Source organism: Motacilla alba, chromosome 2 (assembly GCF_015832195.1).
Source record: "Motacilla alba alba isolate MOTALB_02 chromosome 2, Motacilla_alba_V1.0_pri, whole genome shotgun sequence".
NCBI classification, from domain to species: domain Eukaryota; kingdom Metazoa; phylum Chordata; class Aves; order Passeriformes; family Motacillidae; genus Motacilla; species Motacilla alba.
Window position 1 is genome coordinate 80,816,757 of NC_052017.1, and position 20,435 is coordinate 80,837,191.

General features: G+C 37.0%; 1 protein-coding gene across 5 annotated transcripts in view; it reads left to right on the top strand.

The window, feature by feature from the left end:
* The window catches only part of SEMA5A (semaphorin 5A), a 318,036-nt gene that overhangs the window by 221,196 nt on the left and 76,405 nt on the right, over window positions 1–20,435 (top strand). For all 5 annotated transcript variants that reach the window (XM_038128190.1, XM_038128193.1, XM_038128191.1 and 2 more), the window contains 3 exons: window positions 471–678; window positions 13,113–13,230; window positions 18,420–18,601. In XM_038128190.1, the coding sequence (XP_037984118.1) occupies window positions 471–678; window positions 13,113–13,230; window positions 18,420–18,601 (508 nt within the window). The remainder of the gene's footprint in view (window positions 1–470; window positions 679–13,112; window positions 13,231–18,419; window positions 18,602–20,435) is intronic.

Here is a 20,435-nt window from a genome sequence, read left to right on the forward strand (position 1 = left end):
ATATTTAAACTCCATAATTTTTGACACAAAGAATACTGAAACAATCTGGGGAAATTATGGAATTTAATGCTTTTTAAACTGCTTTAAATGTAGTGAAGGGTAGGAAAATCCTGTAGACTGAAGTCAGTAACCCCTGGCATGGAACTGCATTTATCAACCCAGACTTTGAAATCTTGTTTTCTTGTGACTACTGCTGTGAAGGCCGTTCTAGACTAATGACTTTTTAACTTTTTTCCTTTTTTTTTTTTTTTTCTTTTTTTGATGTATTGGGTCATGTTAAAACAGACTTTAAAGTTTTCTAAGTTCTTTTAACTGTACTATAATACATAAGGAAACTTCAGTCTAAATAATCCTTCATTCTGAGGCTTCATTGAAAACATCCAACACAAAGATTTTTTCACTGAATGACACCAAGCAGGTAGAATTGGTAGTGTGATTTTTAGTAACTCATTTTCCTCTTGCCTTTTCAGACTATGGCACTATTAAGAAAGTACTTGCCCCAGTGAACCAGACTTCAAGCAGATGCCTGCTTGAGGAAATTGAACTCCTGCCGAAAAGTCAGCGAGAGCCCATCAGGAGCCTTCAGATCCTGCACAGCCAGAGTGTCCTTTTTGTGGGCCTTCAGGAGCATGTGATTAAGGTCCCCCTGAAGAGATGTCTCTTTTACAAAACATACAGGTATGAAGAATCAGCTGGCTTTATTTGACTGGAGAAAAATACGTGCAGGGAGCTGCAGAAAAATGGGAAGGATAAATGGCTGCAAGTAGGAATCCAAATTAATTGTCTCTCTCAACAATGACTTCCTGTGTACACTGTTTATCAAAAGTGTCTCTTACTACTTGTACTAACTTGTTAGGACCAGATGAGGCTCTTGAGGAATTAAAGTGTCATTATGTAGATTTAAAATTGTGAAGTGAAACAGTAAGAAATGTTTTTATATAGAAAACAGTTATCTGGTAAAGTGCAATATAGCTGCTGGTTTAATATATTTAAAGCTTGGGGCTTGAACAAATTTAGGGGTTTTTGGGGTTTTTTTAAGCTGTTTTATAACTGAATAAACAATATTTCTGTGAATTCAGAAACAAATTGAGTTGCATGAACTGAATTATGAGAATCAAGAGTAATTGGAAAAGTGACTATTTAAAGGTAGTGTTGTATCAGCAAACTGTAATGTAAAAAGGTGAATATTCTACCAGGTAAAAGGGCTATGCAGCCAACAGTTGTTCAATCAAAGGAAGAGGATAACTTACAAATAATCACTTGGTTGTAGACTGTATTATGATAGTTAAGGGACTTAAAGTTCAGCACACAACTTTTCAATAGGCTCTCTGAAAATACATCTGGGCTGCAAATCATGCTATTAGAGATTGCTAATTTCATCTAGTTATATCTTCCCTTTGGTATATGTGGTCCTGATAATTCAGTGCGGTTGTTTTGTGTTACATCACATAGACACTCGTGAACCAGTCATGGGGTTTTGAGAACCGTGACAGAGGCATGTGGTTGGTTTTTTAGCTTGTTTTAGCTTCACCTTCTTTAACATACATTCCTCTGAAAAGTTAGGCTGTTAAAGGAAGGAGAAAGGCTGCCAGTTGCCTCTCTTGGCGGCTACACTCAGGCTCACAGAGGCATTATTTGTGCAGCAGAGATATTACACCTCCCATAAAAGGCAGAGTGACCGTTCACAGGTAGAGACATTTCTGGCTGTCACAGGGACCACACAGTTGGTCACAGCAGGGAAGTGACCACGGGACACAGGTGTAGTAAAGTTGTGGCTTGGTGACAGTGGAAGGACATTTCCGAGGGACCTGGCTCACCATGGGGATTGGTACCATGCAGGAAGACAGTGAAAGGCTACGGGATTGAAACCAAGACTGAAGGTAAAGGTGTGCCTTAGAAAATAAGTAGACCAGGGAAGGGAAGAATTCTACCTTTTGCAGTTTTTTACCAGCCCCTTTTTGTTTATGCTGTCTTATCTAGCATATTTTTGGCACTTTCTATTAAAATAGACGAACACTTTAAGCCCCATTGGAAGTCCTGAAAAGCTTACTTTAGGGAAAAGATTTGTATGGGCAAGTCTCTGCTTCAAGCATTTTGTTGGTTTAGTGGCCTACATAGGACCAGGTTTCTGTTTCTGTGGAAATTTCATCTTTCCTTGGTTCAGAGAGTTGAAAAAGGATGTGTGGTGGTGAGTATTTACACCAAGCCTATAGTCCACTTCAGACATTTCAAGGCTGGTGCCTCACTTTGTTTTTAATGAGATGTGAATTTCCAAGGTCCCTGGTACTTCTGCTTCTCTCAGGACAATTCCCGAGGCATGTCAGTTTTATTCCAGCTGCAAAGCCCAAACATACTTCTGCCCTTGCAGGGTAGGACTGCTGTTTCAAATCACAGAGCCCATGTGTGGCTCCAGGCTATTCGTTCCTCTCCCTGTTTGAGCACTGGGCTCTAATTGTCTAATTTTTAAAATTTCTTTTAAAAAAAGGAAAACAAAAAAAAAAAAACAAACAAACAAACAAAAAAAAAGTGGTGCCTTTCACATTTTACTGAGAACAGTAGTTTAATGCCTCAAATACTGCTCAAATGATAATTTATTCCTCTGCCTAGAGGTGTATGAAGTCTCATCTTCCAGTGGAATGACTTATTTAAAAGGAGATAAAATGATTCCTTGTGGGGTTTTTCAATCATGTCTTTTGTAGTTGTATGACTTCTCTTGTAGTAATTAACTATTCATTGCACCAAAAGACTTGCCATCCTTGCTTTCTTCTTGGTTAAAGAGTTCACCATCAATTCTAACTCTGCTTTGTGAAAAAGGAGAGGATTTGCTGATGTGATCCAGACAAAAAAAAAATATTTCCCTTTCATCTATCATTAGGGACTCAGGTTATTTGACAAATGCAGATGTAATCTTTCTCTCACCTATAATTTACTTTTGGTTTGACTAGTTCTTTCCTGGCTTATGCTGGATTTCTTTTTTTTTTTTTTTCTTTTTTTGCATGTGGACAGAGTACAAGTACATTGCTTGGGGCTATACATTTCTCCAGGTATTGAAACATCTAAAACTTGTTAATTGCATTTCTGGGTGCTTTAAATTTATGGGTGTTTTAATGCTCACATTCTTCTATTATGTTGCTAACTATTACTACTATACTGGGCAATAGGTAAACAGAATAATGGGTAAACCTTACCTAATTAAAAGATAATGCCTTGGAGCATAGTGGTTTTTAGGATTTTTGTATTATTTTAATTTATGTATTCACATTTATCATACTTAGGGCTGTATAACTGTGTCAAAGCTTCATTCTGAAATTCCATCAATGATAACTAGAGTCTCTTCCCCAGATCAAGGGCGTGTACTCCTCAGTATCCACTTCACATAATTATTGAAAAATAGGGCATGCTTGTGTATGAATAACAGCCTTAAAAAATGAAAATGTTGAAGAGTGCTACCTCACCTACTCCTTTTGTGTAAATGGCAGAGTGCTCAGTGCCTAATCTTATCTAATCTCTTTGTTCAGGTTTCTGGCTGAGTTTTCAGACAATACAACTTCAGTCCCTCTGTTGAGCAGACTCATGAGCTAATATCTCAATGTCAAGATAATTTTATTGAGATTGTCCATTTAATTGTTTTTCATTATTCCTTGTTTCATCTTCTCACAGTAGTCTCTAAAGCATGTGGTTGTTGTTTTTATTTGTAATTTATTATGTCTCCTTAATAATCACTGTGATATGCTCTTCACATCATAAGTCTGTTCCTCCAGTGCTTTTCAGTGATGGAGGAACCCTGTGACCTGCTGCTGCTCTGACAGATTTTCCATCTTCTTCAGCACACTACAGTCATGAGTCTACTCCCATAAACACTGTTAACAAAAGCTCTTGAAAATATATTTGGAGGCATATTTTTGGGGGTTTTTGGGGTTTTTTTTGGGGTAGGTTGGTTGGTTTTTGTTTGTTTGGCTTGGGTTTTTTGGTTTGTTTTTGGTGTTTTTTTAATGTGTGTTTTAAGTGAAATTTGCTGTACTTTATTCCTGTGACAGCAGACCTTACCACAGGCAAAACCTGTTGTCACACCCATGGTTCAGGTTGCTGAGCACTTTCCATTATGCCCTGATGTTTCCATCATTCATGAGTTGCCCATGCTAGTTATTTGGATTGCCAGTTTCCATGGGGGGCAGGTAGAGGGTATCTCATGCAGACTTCTGCAAATGCCTGAATAGTTTTGAACATCCTGTCATAATTGTGCTGGTTTTGAGAGTCAGTTAGAGAAAAGTTAATTTGGGATGTGCCAGTACTTTGGAAAATCAGTTCTCGATAAAACCCTGCCATCTTCAAGGTGCAGGAAGCAGCAGAGCAGTTACCTAAATTCAGTTCTCCTTAGGGAAAATCCCTAAGATTTGACCAGGTTATTATCACCTGGGTATTGCAATTCACGTTTGTCAAACTTTTTCAGAAGTCCATCAATGATATTCTCTGGAGCTATTTTCATAGATGAATTCTCCATCTGTCTCTACTTCTTCAAGCTGACTAGGCCAAACATGAAGCACAACTGACTTTTAAATATCTGCTAATTAACTATAATGTGAGATAAACAGAATAAATATCATGAAAAGATAATTTAAACTCTTTAACATTTCAGTTTCTGTGTTTCACTTTGAAGGTTCTATGCATCCATAATAATGAATAAGATCTGTAGTATGGGGATAGAGACTCTGTACCCTGAAACAAAGAAACAGTCAACTTTCTTTTGTTGGCAGCTGTAGCCTTCAAATGCAGCCCTGGATGGCAATGATTTTTTTTTTTTCTGAGGCAAATTTGTCAGTTATACTTTGTACTGGCATTTTCAATGCATTAGCTCTGAAAGGACAACAAAAGTCTGTATCAGCCCAATGTTCTTTAAAATCTTACCATGCAAGGGTCAAGGATTGGTGTTTCTGGTGGAAGATAGGTTTCACACACTTGAAAGGCTTGAAAACTAATCTTAGTATGATGTTATGTCTAAGTAAATAAATAGTGCCATCTGCTAAAAGCTGTACAAATAGTGATGTTGGAAGCCAGGACGTTCCTCTGACTGCCCTGGATGGCTCGAGACCCTGGCAGGGGGCTCAGAGACCTTGGCACGGAGTCAAAAACACTTGTGCTTTTGATTTCAACCCGTGGAAAAAAATACCAGCTTTGTGTGAGGATTTACAAGCCATGAGAGTTTAAGTAGAATGATAGTTAATTTGTGACAAAGTGAAAAAGTAGAATTTTGGGGTTTTTAGAATGAGGGTTCAAGAGGCAAGATGGAGGAATCTGGGCGTGTTCTGCCTTTCTCCTTCTTCTTCTTGTCCTCCATCTTCTGCTGTGATGGTGACACTTTTGGATTGGTTTAGAGTAGAGACAGACTGTCTAGCATAGGTGATAGGTATTGGAAAATTATTGAAAAGCAGAGCTGATGCATCTCGGCTTCTTCTTCGGTCTCGGGGCTGGGAAAAAGAGACTTCCTAACACATTGGGGTCATCTCGACCTCATAGACCCTGACATAGTGAATTCTCTGACATAAAAAAACCTGCCAATTTCTTGAAATTTTTGAGTTTTTTTTTTACAATATATGCCTAAAATACTACTGAGTCACAAGCTTGTCTTGCTAAGTAATGTTATCATAGCTATTCTACTACAACTAACCGTTTGCTCTTTGAACTTTTTTATTCTTATTTTGTTATCTTTTTGAGCCTTCAGTTAAGCAATCTGTACATACACAAGAAAACTCTATCAGCAAAATGCTAAAAAGGGTACAGAATTAACTAGCAGAAGAAAACAATATACTTTATTTCATTCCTAGAAGTCCAGTAAGATCATTGACTTAAGTATTTCAGCCACTTTTGCATTCCTTTATTTTGCCCTAGCTGTAGATTTTGCATTTTCAGAAGTACCCTCACACTCAGTAGGAACCTGTTTTCCTGGTAATAAACACTCTATACCATTAAATAGTAAAATAATTATTCCTATATACTGATACTATACAAGCTAATTACAAGTATGTGGTCTAAACCATTACTAGGTGCTCATGTGTCCAAGAAGAGCTTGCCAACAAACGAAATTGAAATTGCTGTTTGGAAATAATCATTCCAAAGTATTTATTTTTGGGTATTCAGGTGGATTTCCTGATTTCAAATTATGCAGGCTTTATTCCAGTTTAAATATGAGAAATCTGCTTCTGTATTATAATGCCAGAACCACATGAGGACTGATCTGAATTAGTGATTCCAGAGTAATATTCCAGAATCAGAGTCCTCGTAAATTTCCCAGACTGGGATAAACCATACTCCTGTCTGCAAGTCTAGATTATAAGCAAGTATTAAAAAGGGCAATTCTTTTTTTGGGTATTAGATACACTGAAAAGTTATCTTCAGTAGATGTCAACTTATGGACACTATTAAAGTCAGCAGAATTATGAAATAAGCACAGTTTTAAGTTTTTTGCACTCAAAAGTAGTAAAATATTAGTCCCAAACCGCAGGGGGAATAGCTTGACCCTTTCTGCCTCTGTGAAGATGAAAGATTTTGCAGAAAGTGTCTGTCTGTCCTGAAAAATGCATCAGAGACAAGCTGTTCATTTACCTTTTGCTGCCCCTGAAATATTTAGCGACAGCTCTTCAAAGTGTGATGTATGTATGTATGTATGTATGTATGTATGTATGTATGTATGGTGTTGTAAGCAGATATTTTTGTCCAACAAGAATTTTACAGCCTGCTCTGAATTTATTTCTTGAAGTAGCCTTATGAGGGAAAGAAAAATGTCTTTTGCATTTAGTTGGCAAGGATGTAAGGAAACCAGATAGACTTGAGTACATATTTGCAATTCAGATTTTATTAGTAGGATATTATTTTAAACAAAAGTGTGACATAAGAAAAAAATATTTTAAATAGTCCTGTGGTTTTCATATATCATTATGTAATTAATTTTGTTGCTTTAAAAAATGTCAAAAGATTCAGGAATTTTAAGTTCAGTGTGTTTACTCTTAGTAACTGTAGGTGCTTACGGACAAGTTCAGGAAGTGGGGGTTGGACAAATGGACAGTGAGGTGGATTGGGAAATGGCTGAATGCCAGCTCTCAGAGGATTTTGATCAGCGTCACAGTCTAGTTGGAGGCCTACTGGTGTCACCTAAGGGTCAGTACTGGGCCCAGTATTGTTTAACTATTCATCAGTGACTTGCCTGAAGGGGCAGATGTCTCCTCAGCAAGTTCTCTGATGGCACAAAGCTGGAGGAGTGGCCGATACTCGAGAAGTCTGTGCAGCCCTTCAGAGGGACCTTGACAGGCTTTAGAGATGGGTGGAGAGGAGCCTTCTGAAATTCAACAAAGGCAAGTGCGGGTCCTGCACCTGGAGAAGAATCATCCCAGACACCAGCACAGACTGCAGGTGACATGCTGGAAAGCAGCTTGTCAGAGAAGGACCTGTGGCTTCTGGATAGACAGGTTATCCATGGTGCAGCTGTGTGCCGTGGGGCCCAGGAAGGCCAATTGCATCCTGGGGTACACTGGGAAGAGCACTGCCAGCAGGTCGAAGGAGGTGATCCTGCCCCTGTATTCTGGTGAGGCCATATCTGGAGTGCTGTGTGCAGTTCTGGACTCTTCAGGACAAGAAAGACATGGAGCTCCTGGAGTGTGTGCAGCAGAGGGCAGCAAAGATGAGTAGGGTCTGAAGCATCTCTTCTGTGAGATGAGACTGAGGGAGTTGGACCTGTTCAGCCTTGAGAGGAGATTTATCAGTGTATATGAATATCTGAAGGGAGGGTGTCAAGAGGATGCTCTGAAAGTTGTCTTTTACATTTGATATATATAGTGACTATTTGATATATATAGTGACTATATCCATATATAGTCACTTGGAAGCATCAACATTCAGCAAATTGTTTGATATAAACAACTTTTATACACAAATTTCTGATTCTGGATTTGATGGAAGGACCTTGTGGGTTTAAGGCTGGTATTTTCAGTGATGTTGCAAGATTGAATTGTATCTAAATATATTTGGGGTATGCTACAAAAATTAAAATAAGAGGAAGCAATGGTAGTCTGCTCAGAGTGTCTGAGATGATTAAAGGATTTGATTTTCTTACCAGTTCAGGTCAGGGTTAAGCAATATTCTGAATATTTGCATCTTAGCTTGAGCTACTTGGGATTTTATAAGTTGTGTCCCTACCATTTATGTTCTTCTGCATCAGTCATCTGTGTCTTTAGATGCCTGTTCTTCATTGCACACATGTATATCAGTATATAGCTGCAAAACCAGTAGTAATGAAAACACTGATAGGTACCTTTGTCTGGTATCACATTCATGTATTCATTCAGCAATGGATAGAACTGTTCATCTAGAACATGAGACAGGCTTATAGCTTCCGTTTTCTGTTTGAATTTGTAGTGATGAACCTGTCTTCTGCAAAATAAGATGGTGACCCTCGTCCAATTCCTGATATACAAAGTGTCAGGCCACATTTGGTGGTAATTGGGACTATGTAGGCATGGATATTTCAGTAGAAATTATTGAAAGGGTTGGGCGACTCAGTTCTTTGAAATGCTGTGTATAGGTAAAGACAGAAAAATGTTTGTTGAAGAGTCTTAGAAGATGTACCTCTTGCATTTATATGAATGAATAAATGTTAGAGCTCAAGAGGATACCTGAATTAGCACTTTCACATTCATATGGGGATATATTCTTCCCCTCAAAGAAAATTTTAAAATCCTTTTGAAATTAATGGTATTATGATGCAGCTTTTAAACTTAAGGTTTTTGGGTTTTTTTTTTTCTTTGGAACACATATAAATTTTTTTTAGTCTAAAAGTCTATGAAATTTTTAACATATTTTGCTCTGAATTGTCTTCAGTTCTGCCTTATTTTCTGACTCAATAAATCATCTCAAATATAACTGAAGGTGGACAATTTTTCTGGCCTACTTGATGATAATTATAAAATAGTGGAAGAAATAACTTGACTTCTACTGGCTTGCTTTAGAGTGAAGTTGCTTATGGTTCTGTTAGTAGTCAGTCGAAACCCATTGCTGAGGTGTAGCATCAGTGCCAAATGTGTGCCTTGCAGAAGACACGCTCTGCTACCTATCATTTACATTTGGTAAAAAAATGTGAAGTGACAAAAGAGAGCAAAATTAGAATCAGTCAGGAGAAGCCAGAAGTTGTTGAATATTTTTGCAGAGTGCTGATTTGATAGAGTAAGTGGCATCAAGAGTCTTCAAATGAACCAGTTTAATTTAATTCCTGAATTTCCTTCCTGGACGAAAGTGCCAGTTTTAGCAGTGCTTGGACAAATCATGTGAAGTCTTAGAGATGTGAGCTGGTGCCTGCTGGGACTAACAGACAAAAATTCATTCTCTGCTGAAATTGAGATGTAAGGTATACTTCTAGAGACAAGATGACAAAATATATTTTCCAGCTCTATTATTTGCCATGTGACAGTCTGAAAGGGCCCTGTCAAATGAAATACCTAATACCTACTTTAAAATTTATGTAATTTTTCAATAGTGGCATCTAAAATTACTTTAATTTAGACCAAGATTCGGGAGGAAAAGGAGATAAAGATGTGTAGTGCTATCTGATTTTTCATGTTCCTTAGTTACATAAAATTGACATAAATTTGACAGCCATGTTGTATAATTTCTTTCGTTATTTCATGTACAAAGTGAAACTGTTCCCCTTACTGCTGTCTCTTGGGAGAGAGATTAGTGAAAAAAGACTTCAAATGGTATGAAATTTTCCTAAGGACACATAACTGCGAATTAGGTCCTTTTAAATTTCCCGTTTCAGATAGAAGTTCTGATACTTCTATACTTACAAGCTTTATTCTACCTGGTTTTTTTATCTGTTAGCTTATTTTGTTATCTGTTTCTCTGTTTTATGTAGGCATAGTAGATAAAAATAATTAGCTGCTGTAACTCACGCATTAAATCAAAGGAATCATCCCTCAAAGTAAAGAAAATGGTTTTAAAAGGTGACATAATTAGGCAGTAAGGATAAAAACTTACCCTCATATTACCTCCCTCTTTTAAGTTTTAAAGAAACTATGTCTGCTTTTCAGAGATATAGGTGATCTGAAAAAAAGAAATAAGAAAACCCTCTGAGATGTGAGGCAGGGTGGAAAACAGAAAAGAATTTTTGTGCTAATACCTGAGAACAGTGCAGCTATTTAAGTCAGGTCCTGCCACATCTCCTGAATATGTCTGACACAGTGAGCTGAAGGAGGTTGATGATACGAAATTACAGCTTTATAGGTTGTTTTTTTTCTTTCTGGATATAAGACTTAAAAAAATCAAACTTTTTAAAATATAAGACTTAAGATATAATAATGTCTGAGACAAATAATTAGCACATTAGTGAAAAATATCAGCAAAACTAGAGTTTCTCATGTGAGGAATATTTCTCTGAAAAAAATTCTTGTTGCTCTGTTTGAAATAGTTCAAATGTTTAGAGGATTAATTTCTGTATTGTAATGTAAAGAAAACTGTTATTAAAGAATGGTGATGCCTCTAATTTGTGGAGGAATTTATCCTATTGTCACCTGCACAAAGTTAGCTGAGTTATTAAATTCTTAAAATTTATAATTCTTATAATTTTAATATGCTCAGTGGATCTTTTTAACCAAATTCTGAAAAGATTCACCTCATTTTACCTTGCTGCAGAGCACTCCAAACATGGTCAGCTACTGAAAAAACCCTGTTCAGTGTTCAGAGTGATCAAACATTCTTTGTCGTAGCATTAGAAGAACTTATTTTCTTCCATAGAACTAGGATCTGTTCTGATACCACAAAATTGTAAGGACAGTCAAAACATGTTTCTAGCACCTTACTTAAAACTTCTGAGTAACTTGAAACGAAAGGTGCAAGTCTTTTTGATATGCTTGAATCAAAGGTAAAGTGAAAACAAAAGCAAAAGGGGAAATGGAGTCTAATACCAGAGTGGGAGAAGGATCAGCTTATTCCCACTAAAGAGGGAGTATGGTTCTAAGTGAAAGTATATTTCAAAAGACTTTGAAATATTTTTTTGTTTTTAATAAAAAGTTTCTAAAGCATAATAACTGAGTTTATAAATATGAACACTTTGAAGTTCAAAAATTGAGCACTTTGTCTTTGAGGCACAACTTCTCATTTCAGTGTTACCATTGCCAACATTGCCAGTTGTGCATTGTCAGCCTTTGTTTTTGTGTTCTTTTCTCATAAAACATGTGCTTTATCAGAGGTACTCAAAAGGAGAGCACTGGACAGCATGTCTTGCAAACTCTGAAAGACCAAGACACGTAAAACTTTCCATAATTTGCATTAATGTTCCTTCTCACTTTCTAGATAGTTAAATGGAAACATGGGTAGCCTGAGTTACAAAAATACTAAGCGTTCACAGCTGCAGGAGCCGACAGCAGCAACTCTCTTCTGAACAGCAAATTTCCTTAACAAGCAGCTTTATCTTTGGGCTGGAATCCTGATTACGAGTACCCATACCCATTTTGACTGTTATGCCTCTTACATTGTGCCATTTTTGCAGATGAGAACTATGCTCCACATGGTACTGGTAATCCACTTTGCCAAGTGGAATGTGGAAGTGAATTCTTTGAAATTTATAATTATGGTATGTTGGAATAACACTCCAGGGAATTAATAAGTCTGCATTTGGTCAGGTGTTAACATGGAAGTACATGAGGAGTGCCAGAGATAAATAGAAATATCAACAAAACACATACATTAGTTAGGACACATAAATTAGTTAGGACGGAATCACAGAACACTTGAGGTTGTCAGGGGTCTCTGCTGGTCATCTGGTCCAATGCTTACTGGGTCTCCCAGAGCCAGTTGTCCAGGGACACATCTAGGTGGCTTTTGAATATCTCCAAGGAAGGAGATTCCAGAAGCTTGCTGGGCTATCTGTGCCGATGGTCAGTCACTCTTTCTGTAACAGTGTCTCCTGATGTTGAAGCCTCCTGTGTTTCAGTTGGTGCCCATTGTCTCTGAGTCCTGTCACTGGGTACTACTGAATACCCTGGATCCTCTTCTTTGTGTGCTCCCTTTAGGGTTTCATACATATTGATGAGATCCTCTCTGAGCCCTCTCTTCTCTTCTCTAGGCTAAACAGCTCTCCCAGCTCTCTCAGCCTCTCCTCACTGGAGAGATGCTCCAGTTGCTTAATCATCTCTGTGGCCCTTCAGTCAACAATGGTGATGAGAACAGATAATTAAAGAGAGAAGGATAATGTCCATGGATTTTAGTTGAACAAAAATGATCAGTCTAACATTTTTTACAATCTAGAAAAAATGTTTAAATGCATTATTTTTTATGTGTAGTTTATAGGTATTATAAGTGTTAAACCAATTATATTGTGCTTCACTATAATGGGAGTTCCACCTCTTTTCTTACGGATCTTTAGCTATGAAGCTGCACACCTATTGCCTGGACTGTTAGCACTAGACCTTAGCAAGAGAAGCCTGCTATTCATTAGAGAAATAACTTCTATTTTCGTACAGTGGATCTCTCAGAGTCTGTATGAAACTGGACTACCATCCTTCTCTGTAATCCATTTTTTTCCCTCCTCATGTATCCCCAAGAGAGAGTGTTGAGTGCAGCATACGATATGTAAGAGGTGTGATGGCAGCCTCCGATGCCCCTTTGAAATAACTTCCATAAATTTTATACATGTGCAGAAAATAGATCAGAAAGTTTTCTAATTAATTTCAAAGAGCAGACACTGTCCTCTGATTTCTGAAAAAGATGATATCTACAATTCCAAAACTGACAGAAAAGACTAAGAACTGTAACCTCTTGAAATTTTTACTTGGAACAGACAATATACTCTCTGTATAAATTTCTGTAATTCTCTAGTAATTAAGTACAATAGTCAAGACAACATACCATGCATGCAGACAGAAATTCAGCTATGCACTTAAAAGAAATCTTAGCATTCAAATTAATTTTTCCTCTGGTTTTGGTCATTTTGTCTGTGCTATACCACAACAGGGATCAATTTCACTATCTGCCTATGAAATACCAAGAGATGCTACACAGTTATTCAGAAATCTTTGGTCAGTACAAATGAAGATAAATGTCCCGGTTATCTGATTGGTTTTCATCCACAGTGCATGCATTGGATCCCAAGACCCTTATTGTGGCTGGGACATGGTGATGAAGAAATGCACAACGCTGGAAGAAAGTCTGAGCATGAGTCAGTGGGAGCAAAGCATTACCGTGTGTCCAGTAAGTCCAAATGCATTCATTTGTCTCTTGAAACCTTTGATTCCTTGTGAATTTCATGAAAATGAGCTGGCATTGATTTTTCAAGCTCAGGAAACTGCATTTAATGTCATTTTCCTTAGGTTTTCCCATCAGATTTTAGCAGAATATCTAGTTTCTTTTCTATTTCTTATTAAACTAATTCTATTATAAAGTTATTTAGAGTAATTTCAAAGGGTGGTTGTTTTTTATCTGTAATGTCTGTTTTCCCGCCTTGAAAACAAATGCTTTCTAAGGTTAGTGATATTGATTTATTTTTCCCTGAAGAATTTTTCTTCATTATGTACTTTGAAAAAGTTTAATCACTAATGGTATAATCTTTTCTTTTAGGATTATTATTGGTAATATAAAAAGCCAAATAACATCTTCTGAAGTCCATGAATTGGAAAGCTGAATTCCATAAGTTAAGGCTTACACACACTAACAAGAGAGGTGATAATTACTATAAATACAAGGTTTATATTTACAGTGGCTTAACACTTCTCTTTAAAAAATCATTTTGAATAAATTCAATATAACATATAAAAGCACCAACAAACTTGATATGTATCTCTCATTTTTAATTTTATTCTGGTTGGTTTTTTTTGGTTTTGGTTTGGTTGTTTGTTTGGGTTTTTTTGAGATCCTTGCTGCTTTGTCCTTCTGCCCATGAGGAGGGAGCCATGCCAACTCAATTCTACTTTTAATTCTAGTAAGGGCTTCTTGATCTTTTCTCCACTCACCAGTGAAGCACATGCATCTATGAACTTATGCTCACATGGCATTCATGTTCTTATCTCCATGTGTTTACATCTTTTAACATCTTGATGACACTTCTCTCTTCTAAGCTGGGCTTTGTTAGTGAACTAGAGATGGGCAAAATCAATATAAAGTTCTTCCAGCTCTGACTTGTGCTCTCTACATGTGTTGCAGCATCCTCATAGATACAAACAGTACACTGATTCTGAGGGCCTTGAAAATATGCACCTGTGCTCTGACTTTGTTTAACATTAAATAACAATTTTTAAAACATTTTTTCAAATTTTTAAAACTTTTAAAAATGTTTATATCCAGTCCTGTCCTTTGCTTCTGCCTTCTCACATAGAGGACTAATAAAATAGGCCTGTGTTGTATTAATCTTCATTAGCATTTGAGCTGAAATCAGGAGCAGCTTTGGGAAAAATACTATGATAACTGAAATGCCTTATTTTGTTGATATTTGCATGGGCAGTCAGCCTGCTCACGTGCTCAGTCTTTGAGTTGTGGCACTAGGCCTTATTTTCTTTTGTAGATATAGAACACAAGGCCAAGATGGGGTGGAGGGAGGAATAATTTAGAAAGCATAATTCCATTCTGTTCCATTCAACTGGAAAAACAATTATTTAGTATCTATTATATGACATGTGCACAGGATCTAGTCTAGTCAAAGCAGGGGAGCACCTAAGTCTTGCTTAGAAATTTATCCACAGCTGTGAGAATTTTCCTGCTGATCCGAGATTCAAAAACCTGGTGAAACTCCTAAGAAATTTTGTCCTTTAGCAGATTGAGCTTGTATAATATAAGGAAGATTTTAGAATTATCTAAATTGAAAAGTGTGGGTTTACGCCTTTACTGTTTTAAAGCCTTATACACTAAGTAACACATTATTGAACAGATTGGAAAACTTCACAGAAACTTCCTCTGAAATAACACAGTATTCTGGCAAACTGCAATCAATTACAATTCTGCTTAGCGAGGCTTTCAAATATTTGTTTTTATAGCATTTTTTTGTGCTGTGCTCACAGGATATATAAGCCAAGATGTAATTAATTTAATTTTGTAGGCAACTGAGCTATGTGCATCCTTAACATGTGCTAGATATATTCAAGACACAGTTGCAAGCAGAAAATAACAGAATATTCAAAACTTGCTCTCCCTCTTTTGGTCCCAACTGCTTCCAATATCTTAATTGTTAGTAAAATTACTCGGATCTTTTTAACATTGTAGAATTTTTTTTTAGATAATGAATGACCAGTTTCTTCCAAAATTGGATCAGAGAGAGGTCTGTTTATACAATAGTTTAGTCCAGAAGTAAAATGTGTGACCAGTTTCCTTTGAGAAATTATTTCCTACAGAATTATTAATATGGCTGAGTACTTATAGGCATGTCATGATAGAGGAGAGAAGTGAAAGGGAAACATAGATGAGTGCTACCATCTCTGGACTTTGAAGATCAGTTTTGAAAAATGGGGTTATTTTGGTTATCTTGCTCTGATTTAATGCTCAATTTGATTTTTAGGTTGTTGTTTCATTTGGCATGAGTACAGCAATTGTGCATAAATATGGACACTAATTAATGCTATGGCACATTTGATTTTTTTCCAGTTGGTCATGTATCCCTATTATTCATCCAATATTTTTTATGGCAATGAATGTTTATTGGTTTTTTGAAATATCTTCCAGTGGGACAGCTTGCAATCCATCACTTAAAAATATCTAGGAGCTTTTACAAGGAAAGTAAAAAAAAATTAAAAAAATTTTTTCAGGATTTTGGTTTTGGTTGGGCTTTTAGTTTTGTTTGTTCGCTTGTTTAACAAAAGTATGCAAAGTGAAATGGCTTCATTTTTACAGTTATTCCTAGAGAAAGTGTAGTATGGGATCTGGATTCATTAGGAGCTTCAGGAAACTCTACAGACTCACTAAATTCTGCCAAAAGTAATCTCAAACCAAAGATCTCTTGACAGAGTTAAAAATTGTGACCTTTACTCAGAGTGCAGAGGCACAAAGCAGGAAGATGAGGTGTGTGCAAAGAGACTTGAGACAAAGGTGGATATTTGGAGGACATTAAGAAGGAAGAAAGGTCTAAAGGTATCTGCAGAAGAGAAAGAGTGACAAAACCAGGGTGGTGGAGTGGGAAAGCAGAGTGTAGCCATGCCAAGATGTGATTGTCATTGACTATGATTTTGCCCTTGAGGTGTCAGATGGTGAAAAGTTAATGGGCATGGACTCTGGCGAGGGCTGCAAAGGCCCCTCATCAGTACGTTTTGCTTTCCTGAAGTTGTATGATGAAATTGTTTGATATCACTTCTAAAAGGGAGATATTCACAGAGAGACAGAGCTGGTGAGTCATGGGGAACAGCAGAGACCCCAGTGGGATGATCTTTCCAGGAGCAAGGAAAAATAATGAAGAAAGAGAATATGTCATCAATTTATCTTTCTGAGTTCAAGCTTTCAGCTATGTTTTATGTATACTGCTCTGCCACTTAATATGTATTATGGTAAACATAGACAGCTATTAGCTTGTGTAACCGTAGACAAGCTTTAGTTTAAAACTGTAGGTGCAACAATAAAGATGTTTTGATGCAGCACAGAAACAGAAAACAGTAAAGGTATTTTCACATCTCTGACATAATTAGATTGGGGACATAGAATTGTTAGTTTATGGACTATAGATATTTGTTGGACCAGCAGTGTAAGAGAGCATGACTGCTTGTCACTTAAAAGGATGTATTTCTTGTTGTCTTACAAAGCCCATCAATGTAAACTCTACATGAGCAAAGGTTGGTGAATTATTTTCAATAAATAGCTGTCAACAGATTTTGAAATTATTGATTATGGTTATGTCGGTTGTAGCTGACAGAATATACACATAACTGTTCTTGCACAAGTGATACTTGTGAAAAATAAACCGTGGGAATTATAATTAGTAGTGAAATTATGGTATCTTTGCCACAGTGGAAAGAAGCAGCCAACATCCAGAGTGTCAGTGGAAACATGCTTTATGTTCTAATTGAATATCTTGTATCTTCAAAGTATTTGTGCAATGTACACGTCACTCACCACTGCTAAAATACCGAAAATAGTAAAGGAAGATACTATTTCAGATCAGTTATGAAAATCTACAACTGTAATTCCTGTTTCAATATGTAAGCAAATATTAAAGTGTTATGTTCTGACGCATTGGATGAAAAATGCATGACTACAAGTGATACATATTTATTCTAACTAAGAGTGAATTTAAATGCTACTTGCACTTGTTGGTGCTGTTGTCTTGACTCAAAGTTAACATGCAGCAAACGAAAGGCAAATTCCTTAATATTCAAGTTAAAAAGTGGCCATAATGTCCATTTAGAATAGCAGATTTGTCAAGATTAATGCCTTGCTAAAAGAATATTATGAAAATTTGCCTTGTCTGGGAGCAGAATTTGCCAGGTCCTGCCCCATTTTCTTTAGAAAAACTCATTTTCTAGCTAATTTTGTTCCATCTGGGCAATAAAGATTTCATGTTGAGTGTGTTACAGCTGCTTGATGGAAACATTCCAGTCAAGATGAGAATGGTCTGAACCTTCCAGCCAAAGGGGTTGAGAATTGAATTCTGTGGGAGCAAACTGTTTCATCATGTAGCATTAGATGCTGTTTTTGGAGATGTTTCTAGGATTTATACATAGAATTTCATATAATATTTAGAGATTGTCATATTTAAAACTGCTTTTCGTCCTTATGAAAAGGACGAAAAAAAAATCTGTTTTCAAAAAAAGACACTCGTCATGGAGATTTGAGTTTGATCAGCCCAGTTTTGTTACCCTTCAGCATCTGTGTTTAGAATTCTTTCATTGGAATGGAAACTGAAAGATCATTTAGTTTGAATCCTCCCTGCCAAGGATACAGACGCCTTTCACCAGACCATGTTGCTCAAAGCCCTATCCAACCTGGCCTTGAACACTTCCATGGATTGGGCATCCACAGTTTCTCATGGGAAACCTGTTCCAGTGTCTTGTCTTCCTCATAGAGAATTTCTTCTTCATTTCTTTCATGTCCTCTGCTGGCTCTTCCTTTTGATCTTGGGTTTTATAGTCCGTCTCCAGGTTCCATTTTCACTGGAAAATTTTAGGAAGCAGGGATTACAGAAGGCAATCAAGAATTAGGCAAGCATGGTCGTGAAAGGTAACAGTTAGTTGTGATTTCTGTTATTGCTATGGTGGTGGCATCCAGTGGCTCAGATTGGTCAGAAGTTGTGTAAATTATGCAGCTACTGGAATTATAAGGGGGGATTGCTGTCTGGAGGATGTATCTCTCCAGTGGAGACTGCTATTGTTGGTGGCTGAAGGCTAAACCTTCATGCACAGCAGAATAAAGAGGTTGTGTGAAGGAACTGCCAAGCCTCAGGTAAGCTTTTCTGTTGTGTTTGTTTCTAGATGAGGAATCTGACAGTGGATGGACATTTTGGAACATGGTCACAATGGAAACCTTGCACCCACACTGACGGGGCCAGTGTTGGCTCCTGCCTCTGCAGGACACGCGTGTGTGACAGTCCTGCTCCTCAGTGTGGAGGATGGCTGTGTGAAGGACCAACCATGGAGATTGCCAACTGTTCCAGGTATGCAAGACAATTTCAGGTTCTATCATTTGTGATTTAAAATTTATTGACTTAATCAGAATAAAGCCTACCCTTTGAAATCTTCCCTGAAATCTACTGATCCTGATCTGTGCATGAAAGGGCAAATGGGACATTTGAAAGTTTCTCTCAGACTCTGTAGGAGAGAGAATGAGTCAGAGAGCACAGAGTCATTTCAAATGCTGTGTACCAAATAACATCCTCAGGTAATTTTAACAAAAGCTCTGAAAGAAAAAAAAACGCAAAAACAGTGTTAGATAATATATAAAGTATGATATTTTTTCTCAGTTCTGTAATTCATACAAGTTTCTTTTCTGGAAGTTAGAATGGCTTACTTTTTTTTGAGGTCTCATATTACCATTGTAGTCCCCATTCTGCCCTGAGAAATGAAAAACGTTTTCATTGTATCTTTCAAATTGTATCACGATAGCAAGTTCTATTTTCACTCTGTATAGAACTCTTTAGCCACTCTTTTGTCTTCTTCTGGAACTTGACCACTCCCAGAGCAAATCAGTGAGAGCAGATCACTTCAAAGAGACTCAGAACATTCCGTATCAGAACATTCCGTATTTGGAACTGCATTAAAAGTTCATGTTTATAACATTTTACACATTTATTGTACATACTTTAATTGAAAGATGAAACATATCTGCATTCTGCTTATTTTCAGTGATTCTTTCTGTTTTGTTTTTTTTTTTTTTCAACATCACAATCACTTCATGATAGTGAATAAAACTGATTGTATTTCTGCACAAGGTAACTGCAAGCTGTGTAAGTGAAAGTAGTTTATTTTAGGAGAATTACTAAAAATCTAACAATATATTATATAGCATCAGGTCAGGAGAATGATAGGAAAGACAAACATGCTGTGAGATACTGAACAATCCGACAACATCTGTCAGGTTTAGAAGGGAATTTGGAATGTGATTTGGGACCGGATTTGCATTCTACCTTTGACATTATTACACTACTATTTTAACATCTTGCTTCTGTTCACACTGCTATATTAGTAAGGCAATGTTTTGACTTTTGCTTTTATGATGAAACATCAAAAGATCAATATAGTTAAGTTTTATTTTTCTTTATCTCTGTTTGTGTTCTTCCAGTACAAAAACTGCAAGGTAGCCATTTAAAACTTTGGATAACAGCTGAAGTGCATAATTTTTTTTCCCAGTACAAGATATGGAATTCTTTTTCAGATTTTTGGTCTGTAATATTTTTTCTAGGGTGTTTTTTTTTTTTTATAGGGGTTGGGGGGAGGGGCATGTGGGAGTCCTTTCCAAAATTTCACATATGCAAGGTACATACAAGCGTGTGAACTCTCTTAGCTTTTCTGATAAATTGCAGGCAAGGTATTGACATCTTATCAGAATAACCTGAAATTGAAATTGAGAATGAACTGAAAATTAGAACTAATTGAAATTGAGAACTAATGCATATAAATGCTTACTTTAGTGTCAGAGTAATTTAGGCTGGAAAAGACACTTCAGATTGAGTCCAGCCATTAATAAGCACTGCCTAGTTCACCAGTAAACCATATCCCCAAGTACAACATTTGCAAGTCTTTTAATACCTCCAGGGATGGTGACTCCACCACTTCCCTGGACAGCGTGCTCCAATGCTTGACAACTCCTTTGGCGAAGGAATTTTTCCTAATATCCAATCTAAATCTCTCCTGACACAACATGATGCCATTTTCTCTCATTCTGTCCCTTGTTAAAATCAAGAGATAATGCCTGGGAGAAGAAATCAGCCCCCACCTCATTACAGTCTCCTTTCAGGTAGTTGTAAAGAGCAATATGGTGTCCCCTGAGCC